This window comes from Erinaceus europaeus, chromosome 1, assembly GCF_950295315.1.
Source record: "Erinaceus europaeus chromosome 1, mEriEur2.1, whole genome shotgun sequence".
Lineage (NCBI taxonomy): Eukaryota > Metazoa > Chordata > Mammalia > Eulipotyphla > Erinaceidae > Erinaceus > Erinaceus europaeus.
The window spans coordinates 182540780-182557127 of record NC_080162.1 but is presented as its reverse complement, the minus strand read 5'-3'; the positions used below and the strand labels follow the sequence as shown (position 1 = coordinate 182557127).

Genomic DNA, 16348 nt, shown 5'->3' with positions numbered 1-16348 from the left:
GCTAAATCTAACACATGTTACAGAAGCTCCTCAAATAATCTTGCAAAAAAGGAGAAGAACCCAAAATAAATAATATTCAAAAACTTCAGAGTTTACTGGAAAAGGCAACAAGATTCCAAAATTATCAAGACTTTACTTCGTTCCTTCTCCCAGACTCTGATCAAACTGATATCAACATCATTCTGATGGACAATTAGATCAAAATTGGACTCTTCTCTTTCCCTCATGTCTTTTTGTCACTAATTTAATCAGATTTCTCTTCAAAGTAGAGCCTAAATCTGACACCTTCCCACACCTTACTGTACAGCATTGCATTACAGTCACCATCACTGTGTCCGCCGGAGACTGGGAAGCAGAACTCTCTTTGCTAAATTCACTATCCTCCCTGCCCTCCTACACTCCTTTCCTCGAATCACTTGCTGCACATTTTACCCTGCCTATATGGCTCTTCTAAAAATACGTGAGATAACACCGATTTTTTCCCCCTCAGAATCAAGGGAGATACTGCTCTCCCTACTTCTATATACTCTCTTCCCCATTCATCTCCTAGAGTATTTTTCCATAAAACAGTGATCCCTTAAAATATAAATTTGCTGGGGAGTCAGGCTGTAGTGCAGCAGGTTAAGCGCAGGTGGCACAAAGCTCAAGGATCAGTGTAAGGATCCCGGTTCGAGCCCCCAGCTCCCCATCTGCAGGGGAGTCGCTTCACAAGTGGTAAAGCAGGTCTGCAGGTGTCTGTCTTTCTCTCCTCTTCTCTGTCTCCCCCACCTCTCTCCATTTCTCTCTGTCCTATCCAACGACGACATCAATAATAACAAGAATAACTACAAGGGCAACAAAAGGGAATAAATAAATATTAAAAAAAGAAAAACTACATATAAATTTGCTGTCACAGGTACCCTCTAAAGGTCTCCATTTCCACACTCCATCATTCTCATAGATAAATTGATATAGACGCCCAAACTTATTCCCTCACTTTATTAAGATGTATGCTCAGATGTCCTCCCACCATTCACTTCTGCCATATTCTGTGATCTGCCTTTGTTTACTTCAGAACATTTTTTTATTGCCTCTCTACTTCCACTAGCTCTTACCACTTACGTATTTATTTATAATCTGTGTCTCCACAGAGTGAAAGATCTATGAGGGCATCGTGTGACTCCTTTTCACTCCTATCCTCTCACTGGCTAGAACACTGTGGACAAACACAAAGTGTTCAACATATAGCTGTTGAAAGCAATTAACTCCAACTCAAAATGAAGTTAATGTCTTATTATGAGCCATTAAAAAAGTAAAGACAATACTTTTCACACATTAATTTTTCCCTCTAAAAACATTTGTGATACTGTTTCCAATTTTCAAATACCACTAGACATCAACTTCAGATTATTAATTTTTGTCATCAACTGGCAATGTATTGAAATAAATGAATAATCTTGGACTTAGTAGAAATGGCAGAAGCAACCACTACAGTTTTGTCACCACCAAGGTTTCACCACGCCAAACCAACTTTTTTTAGATAGAATGGGAGAGACAGAGACCAAAAGGGAAAGATACCATAGCACTGAAGCCCCCAGTGCAGTAGCAACTTGACTCAAGCCAGGCTCATGCACATGACAAAGTCAGTACAGTATCCAGGTGAGCTTTGTTGCAGGCCCAGGAAGAAAATAATTAATCCTTACAACCTTAACTTTTCTTAACATTTAAATCACTGACATACTACTTTTTCTATGTTATTTTTAATATTTATTATTATTTACTTGATAGGGCAGAAAAACTGAGAGGAGGAGGAGGAGGGGAGAGAGACAGAGAGAAAGAAAGAGATAGAGAGAGAGCTGTAGCATTGTGTCACCACTTATGAAGCTTCTTGCCTGTAGTTGGGGATCAGGAGCTTGAACCCAGGTCCTTCCTTGTACATGGTAATATGTGCAGTCAACTGGGTGGACCAACACCCAGACCCTTGAAATAGTAATTTATCATCAATAAAAAGAAAATGAGCAGATTATCACTACTTATTTACTTGCTTTATTCATTGCCATCATCAAGGCTTTGTCACTCTAGTCTGACTTTTCCACAAAGAAAAAGAGAGACAGTAAGAGAGACATCAAGACACCATAGCACTAAACCTTCCCCAGTGTGGTGGTAGCTAGATTCATTTTGCCATGGGTTGCACACGTGGCAAAGCAGGCACCCTCCCAAGTGAGTTAGCTTGCTGGCCTATATCCCTATATTTTAAAAGCATGTAACACGAATTAAATAATAGTAATAACAATGCAATCACATGCCTGGAAAACCAGGATACCTGGTGAGTTCTGTGGAAAAGCATGAATTTGCAGCCTATTTAATGCTTTTAGATGCTAGTTTCTTAAAGGACAGAAGTAGAGGGGGAGAGAGCTACAAGAGTCAAAATGATTGGCTGCTTTTTTATCCTTGTTGGCTATTTCACCAAGTTACTGAGAACAGTGGGGCTGAGAATTTTAACTATCATGAAAGGAAGTAAGAGATGACAGACATAAAAGCCTTCCAGGAGTTAAGTGCTTGAAGACTACTACTGTCTCCAACCCCTCCTTTCATATCTAAGCCCTAAGTCTTATTCACAACCATTCCAGTTAACTAAAAAGAAGCGGGGGGGGGGGGGGGGAGGAGGAAGGAAGTAATGAGAGGGAATGAGATGAGATGAGATGAGATGAGAACAAGGGGAGAGGGAGGGCTGAGTGTATGTTGAAGAGTGAAAAAAAAAAAGAGCAAAGAAAATATAAAAGACAGGGCTGGGGAAATAAGGTAGTACATCAACTTTCATGTCTAATGTTTGATGGTCCCTGCTTCAATCCCTGGCAGCACCATAAGCCACAGATGAACAATGCTGTTCTCTCCCCCACACATATCTTTCATTAAAAATAAATATTTTTAAGAAGAAAAACGTAAACTGGTTTCAAGTACTAACCTCCCCAACAGTGCACCCTGATCCCTATATTCGCTCCAGCATACTCCCCAATGCTCACTCCACACATAGTAAGATCCTCTCCTGTGTTCCCCACAGAACCAACTGATGAAAAGTAAGATTTCCTATACTTCAGTCTTTTTTCCCTGAACTATCCCTCCACCTCCAGTGAAGCCCTTCTCTGAGGAAAATCTTTTCTGAGTGGAGCCTTCCTATTCTGTATCAGATCTGGGGGGTATTACAAAGACCCGAAATCACGCCCTCATTTTTTACTTCCAAGTCACTGTTTTCTTGCTCTCCAGCCATTGCTTTTCTGCTTTCCCATGAAATATTCCTGTTCTGAGGTTCATGTCAACTCTAACACTCACAAGTAACCTATCTTTTAAACACTGACTTGACTTGATCAAAGAATGTTAGTATTAGACTGTATGCATGATAAATCCAAACACTGTCCTGGTTACATGTCTTACAATTTTCTCTGGTTTTCTACTTCAACCATCAAGCTCAAAGACCACATCATGCACCCTTTTGTTGCTTAATCTGTAGTCACAAACCACAATAGCAATAATTGATTCATTTCTCTATGCCAATTTCCTCCATCTTTTCAAACTCATGAGACTATTTATATTCTCAATTTGGGTCATGTTATAGGTGAAAGGAGAAGTTCACCCATTCATTATTTTATCCAGTAATTATCTAATAAATACTAAAGTGCATAATATGCTCCACATACTGTTTTAAACATCAAGGATACAAATAAGACAAAATCTGGTCATCACAAGGCTATGTTTGGGGGTGTGTGTATGAGAAAGAGGGATGGGGGCAGGGAGAAAGTGCAGCATAAACCCAATACATAAGTAAATGATATAGTTTGTGAATGGTTGTAAGTTTCATAGGAGTGGGGGGGGGAGATTTGTCATGTTGATAAAACAGAAAATAGTGAGATGGTCGTGGTGTAATTGAGCTGGGGGCTTTTGAGCACAGACTTGAGTGAGCGGCATTCAGACAGATACATAAAGAAGTGCTCCTGAGAGAGCTATCATACAGAAACTCTTGACCAGAGTATGCCCGTCATGCTGGAGAAACAGCAAGAAGCAAGGGAAGCAGGCAACAAGATCTGACAGGATCTTAGAATGCTATGAAGCCTTGGCTTTTCCTTAGAGGGGAATGGGAGCCACTGGAGAATTTAAACTGCGAAATCAGGCAGGGATTCCATCAATATTTTGCCATCTCTATCTATAACAAACTATTCTGTACTACTTTCCATTCTAGCTTCCCTCAAGTTTCATGGAAAAGTTATCCTATTTCTAATCCAAACTGCTTTTGTTTTCAAATCAAGCCATCAATGTCTAATCAGAGGTCTCACTTGATCATTAACTCTCACTTGCCTCCAATTTTATTTTTTTATTGATTGATTGATTTTATTTTTTTGTCTCCAGGGTTATTGCTGAGGCTTGGTGCCTGCACTATAAATCTATTGCTCCTGGAGGCTATCTTTCCCCATTGTTGTTGTTGTTGATGATGTCATTGTTGTTGGATAGGACACAGAGAAATCGAGAGAGGATGCAAAGATAGAGGGGGGGAAATAAAGACAGACACTGGCAGACCTGCTTCACTGCTCACTAAGCAACCCTCCGGCAGGTGGGGAGCCATTGGCTCAACCCAAATGCCTACACTTTCAACCTCTACCTCTGCAAAGTGTTGACAGCAAAATCACCTTAACCAGGTAACATCATGTACACCACTCTTTCTAGTGAGTCACCCTCCTTCTTTGACTATGGATATGAAAATCTTTAACTCTTCCCTGTGCCCACAATTCTCACCAGTGAATTGTATTAGCATATTCTATTTTCAGAAGCTTATGTTAGAGACACAAAAATGAAGTAAATTGTTCATGGAAACAAATAAAAGTAAACCAAAGCATACTTGTCCACTTTGCTTAGGTTCAAACCTTTGGTGCTTCTCGTTTATTCTGTCATTTTGAACATAATATCACACTTGCAGAAAAGGCACTACAATACTAAAACAAACAAAAATGTCTCCCGAATATCCTTCATTCAAATTCCTCCAAGGGTAACACTGTAATATATTATCATTAGCCTCAATTTCTCTCTATTATGTGTGTTTAGATCTCATAAATTTGAACTGCAGATATTCCTTTTGTAATGAGTGTGTAGACAGTTCTTAAAAACAAGAAATTCCATTACCAGAGCACAATTGTTAATATCAAGAAAGGGAGTGATGCCATATTATTATTCATAATTTCCAAAAATTGTTTCTTAGTTTCTCTTTGCAGTGACTAATTTCCTTTAAAAACCACTGCTCTCTGTGGCCTAGACGGTGGTACAGTAGCTAACGCAACAAAGCGGCATAGTTGAAGTCTCTCTGCTTTGCTCAGAGGCCACTGGTGATCAATTTGATTTCATAAATAAATCTTAATCCATCAGTTTAGCAGAACCATTTTTAGGTCTTCAGTATTTCTTATGTAAATTAATGTCAAAATCCAAATGGTCTCTCGCTTTAGTTCACTAATATCCTGTCCATCAAGCCACAATCATGAATCTGTATTGTGATTATGGTCATATAACCCCCTTCTTCTGCTATGATACAAACATCATGCAAAACATAAAAGCATCTAGACTCTGGTCCCTATATTCTCTCCAGCATACTCCCCCACGCTCACTCCACACATAGTAAGAAAATTAAACCAATAGTTTCTGCAACTGTCTCTGGGCCCTAACTGCTTCCATTGAATGTTCCATCTGCCCAGCTTCACCCTTCTAGTTCTCCACTTTTTATCAATATTAATTTTTAAGGAATGAGTGCAAGCAACTCTTCTAGGAAGATGTCAAAGACCACACATCTCAACTCTATGTTAGATCCCTTCTTATGTATATTTTGGGGAATCTATGGGTTTTCCTTTGGCACAACCGGAAACCGTACTGTGGTGGTCTAGTTATCTGTTCACTTCCAAACCAAGAGTGTTTTTTATGGATACAATTTCATAACATCACAACCCCTGCCCTAAATCAAATTTTGATAAATGTTTTATGAAAGAAGTAATAGATAATATTATAGTTCTATATACTATATATATTAGTACTATAGTATGTATATACTATAGTACTAATAGTATTTGTTTTTAGCAGTAAAAAAGTTAAACATTTTCATTTTATATCAATGTATCCTTTTAATTATGATATGCATTAAATAATTCTAACAGCTAGACTAGTCACAAACTTAGAAAAATAGCATTTCCAGTTGAGTGGTTTTATAAATACATTAGATGACATGAAAAATGTTCTAAACTTAAGAATTACTTTTGATACAAATAATTTTAAACAGAAACAATAAAAGCTGGATTATATGACATGTATGTCATCACATATTCAAAGTATTTTATTATTACTTTCTTATCAGTTACTTCACTATCATAGCTCTGAAATTAGAGTATTTTGTTTGTTGGACGCAGACTTTATTAATGTGAAAGAAACCATAAAGTAACCTAAGGATTTATCAATTTTCCTTAATTTAGATCTACAAATTATAAAAGTTATTTAAATAAAGGAAAGTTGGTAAGTTCTTAAATTTTACATATGTAAGTGAAAAAATAGAATAATAAAAAAGGTATCACTCATATAATAAATGTAAGTTATAACAAAACACATTCTGTTCTCTTTTATGAGATAGTATTTTTTACCATGTTTCATAAAGTTGAAAAAGTTATAACCGAAATTGTAACATACACATTTGAACATATACAAACAGGTATATAGGCACAGATACATAAACTAGGGAAAATGATTTGTATTAACGTGAAAATCTAATCAGTCCTTACCTGAACCTGAGAAATTGTCTAAAGACCCGTCTGCTGTTGTTGAAACTATTTCACTGCTGCTCATTGGCTCTGTTTTAACTACAAAAATAAACAACATATATCATATATCTAAAGGCTCTTGATAAATCCATGGTAGAGAAAAAAATAACATTCAAAATAGTTACAAGGACATCATTTAAAAATCAATGCTTTATTAAAAAAAATAAACTAGTTATTTTTAAAAGAAACTTTTTTAAAAAAGTCATGTAATTTCTCCATAAGGAAAAAAAAAACTCTATTGTGATGTCACCCTTCAAAAGAAAGACTATAATGTAAGAGTAATTAAGCTCACTGTTACACATTTTGTATTTACTAAGGTGATGATTAACAATTTCTCTCACACAATTTACATGTGAGTATAGAATTATTTCTATATGTATGTAGTCATTTGGCCAATGTCAAAATAGACTAGAAAGAACGGGAAAAAATGTAAATGACATCAGAATGCATTTCATGCTGCTCAAGGACAGGTTCATAAGTGTGCTCGTACATCTGCGCGCACACACACTTTTTCAATTGACTAGCATGGCTTGAAAAACGAGAGCTCAGTTCAATAGATTATTACCACCCAGAAATCAGGCTGTCGGTTCATTAAAGTCTGATGCATGTTTAAAATAAAGCCATCAAATTTAAGTGGAGCAGAGTTTTTTCTATTTAAAATTATTTTTATCTATAAAAATTAATGATATATATATATATATATATATATATATATATTCCTGATAAATCCATGGTAGAGAAAAAAAAGTAACATTCAAAATAGTTACAAGGACATCATTAAAATAATTCAGGTAGTTAATCTGTGAAAAACTAGGTGATTCTTGGGAAAGTCCCTTTGAGCTGTGAAACTTTTTAGTTGCATCAAAACAATCTACTCCAGCGATATGATGAAGAATCACTGCACTTTTGAACAGTAAATCCAGACCATTGCAGAACATTCATCCCCCACCCCAATTTTAGATTTTTTTTTTTCTGAAATGAAAGCTTTATTGTGTTCTTTAGAATTGTCATCATCCTCAGAATTTTCCTAGCCAAGTTTGTGGAAGACATTCAACTCCATTAATAATTTTTTCATAAAGAGTACAGTCATATTTTAGATAATCACTAAAAATCAGTAGTATCTTTTCCAAAATAAATGCCCTAATATTTATACAGGCTTCTCTCAAAAGGCAAATATCTTCTGAAATGGGAAAGGATGATGAGGAAAAATGGTGGTTTTTCTTCTATCAACTTTTGCCAGTCTCTTAAAAACACTAGGAGAAAGACATAAATCCTCTTGAGCACTGAAATATTTTACCAACACCTAACAAAGAGACTTCAGGTAGGCATTACACACAGCTGTAGTAGAGGGGCCAGGTGGTAGTACACCTGGCTTACAGCACACATCACCATAAGCAAGGACCCAGGTTCAGGCCCAGGTCCTCGTGTGCAGAATTCTTCAACAGTGAAGCAGTTTTCCAATTGTCACTTTCTCTTCCTCTCTCTATCTCCCTCTCTCCTCTCAAATTCTGTCTATCCTATCAAATAAAGAAAAAAACAAAGGAAATGATGACCACCAGGAGCAGTGGATTCATCATGCAGGTACTACATCCCACTGATAACCCTGGTGGCAATTAAAAAAGTTTTAGCAGATATTTACTTTCAAATAGTTAAGTATTTAGACTATTTCTAAACAAAGTTGGGAAAAAAAACCACATGAATTGAACAGAAATCACTTCAACTAATAGCTTTATTGTAGACCAAACAATAGTGAAACTTGAGTTTTCATTTTCCACCAGTTGTTTGTGGTTAAAAATCTTTAGTTGATTCTGTCAAAGCCTGACATAAGCCTGCCTTGCTGCCCTTCTCTCTTCACACCTGCAGACAACCTCATGGTCTTAGCTCTTCATAACCATTAGCTGCGACACTGGGAATGAGAGCATGTAGGCCACTGCTAGTCCATAGCTCTCTTAGATTTTTTTTTTTTTTTTTTTTTTTATAACCAGAACATTGCTCAACTCTGCCTTACGGTGGTTCGGGGGATTGAACCTTGGATTTTGGAGACTCAGGTATGACAGTCTGCCCTTTTAGATTTCTGAATCAGCTGTCTACCTCTGTCTTACTTTCTTTAAAAAGAACTCACATAAAATAAAGCCCTGTCATAAAGAGCAATATAGTTCTCTTTCACTTTTTACTAGAGTAAAGATTTACTGGAGCAAGATTCAAAAGCCACAGGCTGAGAGCAAAAGACTAGAAGTAGGTCCAAGGAAAGAATTAGGTCAAATAAAATACCTAGTATAGATCACACTCTTTATACACATAAGTAAACAACTTTGCAAGTAGATTCCAGAGCAACTCCCAAACTCCCTAGTTAGGTATATCTTCTGATTTCATATGCAAAACACTTGAAACCAGAAAGGCTAAAAATTCACCCAGGTACATAGTAAGTGGCAACTATAAGATTTTATTATTTATTTTGCCACGAGTAGTATCACTGGGGCTTGGTGCATGCACAAACCCCACTGTTCCCAGTGACCTTTTTCCTTTGTCTTTTGACAGAAGTGAAAGACAGAAAGATGGAAAGAGAGAAGAGAGTAGAGAGATCTCTACAGCTCCACCATTCATGCAAATTCTCCCCTCCAAACAGGGACTAGGATAATGTGTGCACTTTACTGGTTGCATCACCACATGGCCCCAGTAGGCTTTAATTTGAATGTTTTGACTCTAAGACATGAAGAAATGGCAATAAGAGACACTTCTCAGTAATTAGAGGTACTCTAACAGAGCAGGGTAACTGAGGCACAGTGCCACATTCTGTGAATACAGTAAGAAACAGCCTTTGTTTTTCTCAAATCTGTCCAGGTTGAAAAACTCATTGAAAAATCTCAAGTGTAAACTCCATCCACCATCATCTAAGAAACAAGGTAAAGAATAAAATTTTCCATTGCATGGGATATTAGCCTAGATTACTTTAAAGTCTTTATGAACTCTAAGGCCTATAATGCTATAGACATTATTTCACTCTGTGAAAGCTTAACTATTCCAAAACCACTCCTAACCTATACCCACAAAATCCCAGCTATCTCCATATGATTATTTTACTTGAATGTAGCTTTTACTCCCAAGAGACACATTCAATTATACTTGAAATGCCATTTAAAATGGGCAAAAAGAATAGAAAGGAAAGGAAGAAGATACTTTTCCTTTTAGGTTCCAAGTAAATTGCTTTTTTGCCATTGTTCAGATGTACCCATCTATACACTAAGGAATAAAGACACCCTTTTCCTAATGAATCCAATTTTTTAAAAGGTTCTCTGTTGCAGAGAAGAGGATGTACATAAAGTAGCCATCAGGATACTCATGATTTTATCAGGTACTGTAATGGAATACCTTGATCACCAGGGAACTGATACTAAGGAAACTGGTGACTTACTGTGATACAAAATAGGTCCTGAATGAACAGCAAATGAACAAAGGCCACGTCTGGTTTTTTTGTTGCCAAACATACAAGCAACAGTTAAAAAGATAAGAAGCTAAAAAGACAAGAATAACTATCCTCCCTAGTGCTATTATATTTGTAAACACACTACATGTTACAACCGATTGAATATAAAATACCATGCACTGATTTTTTTTCAAGTCTGAATTTTAAGATATTTTTACTATTGAGAACTGTGCCATCTAAGCCACCTATCTAACAATATATATATAAATATACAAATAATTGTTAAGACTTGATCCCCATCACACTTTTCTTTAAGTAACTTAAATATAAAAAAACAGCAGGTTTTACACTTTTGCCACCACTGATGAGTCCTATTATTTTAATCACTTTTAATCTCCAATCTCCCAATTACAACTTAAGTTCATGCTCATCCTTTACTTTTATCCAGAAAGTCTCTTTTGTCATTTAATTTCCTTGACCACCACCCTTCTTCACTTGGCCACACACCATACCATAGCCACATTCTCCTACCCTCCAGAGGTGGTACAAAATCTAGATACATCACATTAAACTTTAAAAAAGTTACCTGAACTCTCTGGCAATTAACTGTGTTGTACAAAAATAATAATAATGATAACTACATTATATATAGAACTACCTTAAGGATTCATTAAAATGTTCACAAAATACATGGCATCAAGTCAGAGCTGGAACTATCTCATTATCATGAGTAATAGTACTCTTATTTCTGCAACACTAAATGCCTTCCTTGTAGAGATCATTCCCAGGGAGCAATAATGGATAAAGAGAGTTGAAAGCACCATCTTTGGAAATGTCAACTCAACTTCAGTCTAATTTGCCTATTAACAGTAGGAGGCTAGAAAACCTGCTAACTGCTCTATGCCTTAGTGTATTTATCTGTTACTGGAAACAATATTAAACATTATATATATATGTTAAAATAGGATAAAAAGGCTAAATTCTTGTAAATCACTTAGCAGTATGCAAAGTCCAGATGCCATACTTTTATATTCATTTCATTAATATAGTGTTTTTTTTCTTTTGAAAAGTTAGTGCTCCTTAAAGGACAATCAATTATAAAGTACATATTAAAGTAAAACTTAAATCTTTGAAAAGTCAACATAGAAGAAGTTAAACTTAAGTGCTCATCTAAGATCAGCCATGAGGCTGGTGTCTCAGGACAGCCAATATCAAATCAAGGTAGTGCAGGTATAGCTCAAGAAGGCAGGACTAAATCATGATTATATTAAGAGAAGCTTATGCCTTGGTCATTACAATCAGCATATACACTTTCTAAAGAAGCAAGTCAGCAGGAAGAGGATGGTGTACATGTTGACATATGGGCCTTTCAGTAATACAATTGTCAGGAAGATTATGGGCGCTGATCAGAAGAGACACATTTTCAGTCTATGTGATTAGTTATAATTCTCTATAACAGGCTGGGTGAGAAGAAATATCTTCCCCAAGCCATACTAAAGCTCATTTCAAAACTTTTTCAACAGTAATAGTACAACTTGTTTTTGCTTGGAAACTTCTTGGTCTTTCTTTTCATTTTGTTTCCAACTATAAAATTTAAGGACTTCAAAGCCTCAGTTCAACATGCCTATACTATTTATGATTCCTTCAACTCCTCTCAATGAGATGTATCTTCATTCCACTTTGTGTATGAAATGGCTCAGCTATGGCATTGTCTAAAAATATATTACCTCCAAAATGATTACCTTTTATATTTGCTAACTTCCACCAGACTTGTTTTCAATGTTAATTAAAATATCTTTTCAATCCAAACTCCATAAACCCAGAGCTCCCACCCCAGAATCCTCTATTGTGTCATCTCTCCCAACATCTTATTTTTTTTTTCAGTATCTAATCCCAGAACTAGTAACTCTTTTTCTTATTATTGTTATTTATTTATTGGATAGAAACAGCCAGAAATTGAGAGGAAAGGGAGTAATATGGAGAGAGAAAGAGTTTCTCCCTATTTTTTGCAACACTGTTTCACCACTTGCAAAGCTTTCCCCTTGTAGGTGGGAATTGGGGGCTCAAACTTGGATCCTTGTGAGTGTAACCTGCACTAAATCAGGTGCACCACCAGCTGGCCCCCAGACTAGTGATCTCTTGCTGTTCTGAATAGCTGAGCATGAGAGAGGAGATGGCAATTCACATGCTAAGCAAGTTCACTGAAATAGACTTTTTTCTTTCTTTCTTTTTTTTAACCAGAGTACTGTTCATCTCTGACTCATGGTATACGAGATTGAACCTGAGAATTTGGAGCCTCAGGCTTGAGAGACTGTTTGCGTGACCATTATGCTATCTCCCCTGCTCGAATATATTTTTTAGTGAGCCACTGTATTGTTTGACAACTCTTCTCCTCCTGTTCTCTTGCTCTCTCTCTCTCTCTCTTGTTTACTGTGTCTTTTGCAACTTTTCCTAACAGGTTCCTAAACAGGTTTCCTAACAGGTTCCTAAACCTTTTCCCAACAGGTTCCTAAACCCTATCTTTAATCTTTAGCATATATCCTTTATCAAATATTTTCTAAAGAACAAAGTTACATTAAATATTCCAATTATTTTCTGCAAATTTTCCAGTTTCCCAGTGATGAATCAGAAAGATTTTCTTTCCTTTAAGCGGGTTAATATTTACACCATTATTCATAGTGCCATTTTCATAGCCTCCTTTGCAGCAATGTTATCCAGTAATTTGACCTCTAGGTATCAAATATATATATATATATATATATATATATATTAAAAATATATATATATAAATGTATATATTTATATATATAATATATATATATTTTTCTCTTTTTCTTTGCCTTTAGGGTTATCGCTGGGGCTCTGTGCCTGCACTATGAATCCACTGCTCCTGGAGGCAGCTATTGTTTTCCCCTTTTGTTGCCCTTGTTTATCGTTGTTGTTATTGCTGTCGTTGGATAAGACAGAGAAAAATCGAGAGAGGAGAGGAAGAGAAAGATAGACATCTGCAGACCTGCTTCACCAGTTGTGAAGTGACCCCCCCCCCGCAGGTGGGGAGCCAGGGCTTGAACCAGGATTCTTAAGCTGGCCCTTGCACTTTGCTCCATGTGTCCTTAACCCGCTGCAATACCTCCCGACCCCCCAGGTATCAAACATTTTTTACCTCAAGAAAATATTTCTCTCAACCTGAGAAAATAAAAAAAAAGATAATCTACCCTATTTTTTTTTTCCATTTTGATACTTTTCTCCTGGTTTTCATCACCGTATCTCCTGGACATTTGTCTTAAATTCCTTATCAAGTACTTTTCTTTAGTCCTTCTTTCATTAATCAATACAACATGACCTTTAAATACCCTATGATTCTATCATTCCACCTCTATTTTACCTAATTCCTTTTGACAGTCCTTTCTTCCCCTGGCACAATTTTAAAAATAGCCTACACGGGAGTTGGGCCGTAGCACAGCGGGTTAAGCGCAGGTGGCGCAGAGCGCAAGGACCAACAGAAGGATCTGGGTTCCAGCCTCAGGCTCCCCACCTGCAGGGGAGTCACTTCACAGGCAATGGATGAAGCAGGTCTACAGGTGTCTTTCTCTCCCCATCTCTGTCTTCCCTTCCTCTCTCCATTTCTCTCTGTTCTATCCAACAAGGACAACATCAATCACTACAACAACAATAAAAAGACAACAAGGGCAACAAAACGGAAAATAAATAAATTAAAAAAAAAAATAGCCTACATGCAGAAAACTCCTAAATTCAAGTCACCTAAAAGTCTCCTTTCTGGGTGAGGGGTAGATAGCATAATGGTTATGCAAAGAGACTCTCATGCCTGAGGCTTCAAAGTCCCAGGTTCAGTCCCCAGTGCCATCAGCCAGAGCTGAGCAGAGCTCAGTAAATAAAAACAAAACCAAGAAAAAAAAGTTTCCTTTCTAATAATTTCTTTTTTATTTTATTGAATTTTATTTGATAGACAAAAATTGAAAGGAAACAGAGAGACTGAAGTAGAGACAGAGTGGGAGAGAAAGAAAGAAGAAACATGCAGCACTGCTTTACCACCTATGACACTGTTCCCCCTGCATGTGGGGACCCAGTGTTCGAACCCAGGTCTCTGTGCATAGTAACTTATTCCCTCAACTAGGTGCACCCACACCAAGCTATACCAATTTCTTTCAGCACCTCATTCCTTTATTATTCTTTTTCTTTATTTACCAGATAGAGACAGGCAGAAATTGAGAGGTAAGAGGGAGACAGGCAGGGACAGAGACAGAGAGACACCTGTAGCCCTGCTTAACCACTTGTGAAGCTTTTCCCCTGCAGGCTCAAACCTGGGTCACTGCACACTGTAAGATGTGTGCTCAACCAGGTGCACCACCGCCTGGCCCACAACACCTCATTCCTAGTACCTTAATGCCAAGTCTATAATTTCACCCACTCATATCTTTCACATCACTTCTGTTTTAATTTCACAGCCACTACACTTATTAGCTTACATATTTCCTCTTATAAAAATTGCCAAATTAATCTTTCCAACCTCTAATCTCTAAGGAGAGAAGTTTAGTTTTATATTTTATTTTTATAAGAAAGATATATAGAGAGAAAGACACAGGGAGAAATGTCAGAGCACTGCTCATCTCTGGCTTATTATGGTGGTGTTAGGCATTGAACCTGGGAGCTTGGAGCCTCAGGCATGAGAGTCTTTTGCATAAACATTATTCTGTTTCTCCACTCTGAAATATTTATGTTTGCATTTGTATCTTTTAAAAATTTTATTTATTATTGGATAGAGACAGCGAAATTGAGAGAGGAGGAAGAGTTAGAGAAGGATAGAGACAGGAACACTTGCAGACCTGCTTCACCACTCATGAAGCTATCCCCTGCAGGTGGGATGATCAAGGGCGTGAACCTGGGTCTTTGGACACTGTAATATGGGCACTTAAGCAGGTGTACTACCATTCAGCACTGATATTTATGTGTCTACAGCTTCATTGTGAACAAGTCATACATGCTTGTGAGTTCTTCAGTATTTTCTATTTTTCTTCTGAATTATGTTATCACTTCTTAGTTATGTCTGTACTTGAACACCAGACCATTTTTCCCACCTTTACTTCTCTACTCCCTCCATATATACTTATATATCTGAATTCATTCTATATATTTTTATATTTACATAGCAATTAGTAACTTACCAATATTAGTACAAAATATATGCTCATATCAAATTCTCCCAATGTTTCTATGTGATGCTACTATCCTGATTTACAAATAAAAGAACCCATTACTTATATAGATATATCTACTGTCAAATTACCTACCAAAGTACAATCACAATATTTTTAGTATCTTTTAGTATCTTTGTGCTCAGATATTAACCTCATTTCCAGACTTGGGGTAATCTTTTTACTTTGGGTTACAAAAATCTCAATTTGAACCTCCTTTAGAACATATATTTTATTATATTTGTTATATTCCTTCCAAAAATTAGCACGATATGTGACACACAGAAGATATATGACACAACATTCATTAAGGAAGGAGGTAAAGCTAAAAATGAAAAACTGATTTTAAAAAGCAGATTACAGTTGACTTCATACTACTAGGCATATGGCATAAGGCAATCAAAACATTCTATATATTCAAACAAGGTAATGTTTTGTTCCTCCAAATTAATGTTAACTTAATGCACAGGTTTTTATAAAGACACTCATTTATAGGGCATATGGCTAATATTTTGAATAAAGTACTCATCTGAAAAGATACATTAGGATGAACTGATGTCATTATTGGACTGTCTGTCTGAATGAGAAGCAGGTAAAATACACAGATTTAATAATAATTCATGGATATCACTATCCAAAGGCAGATATATCATTGTAAATATACCTTAGAATAATCCTTTAAAACTGTACAGCACATTATTATACTATACAGTCAATAAATATAAATTTATTAAGACAAAATAAAAGCATAACCACTGTAATGGGTTTTTATAGTTTGGATTCATTGGTGCTATCACTTGCAAACTTAATGAGTACTTCTCAAACTATGGGACAGAAGAGGAAGTGGATAGTTTTGTTGCTATTCTTATTACTAGGGCTTTACCACTCTACAA

The 16348-nt window shown here is 36.5% G+C and overlaps 1 protein-coding gene across 11 annotated transcripts in view; it reads right to left on the bottom strand.

Annotated features, from left to right (window-relative positions):
- Nucleotides 1-16348, bottom strand: part of EYA1 (EYA transcriptional coactivator and phosphatase 1) — a 375709-nt gene that overhangs the window by 155294 nt on the left and 204067 nt on the right. For 9 of the 11 annotated variants that reach the window (XM_060200325.1, XM_060200354.1, XM_060200313.1 and 6 more), the window contains one exon: nucleotides 6780-6857. The exons of the other annotated variants lie outside the window; for them this stretch is intronic. In XM_060200325.1, the coding sequence (XP_060056308.1) occupies nucleotides 6780-6857 (78 nt within the window). The remainder of the gene's footprint in view (nucleotides 1-6779; nucleotides 6858-16348) is intronic. 11 annotated transcript variants of the gene reach the window in all.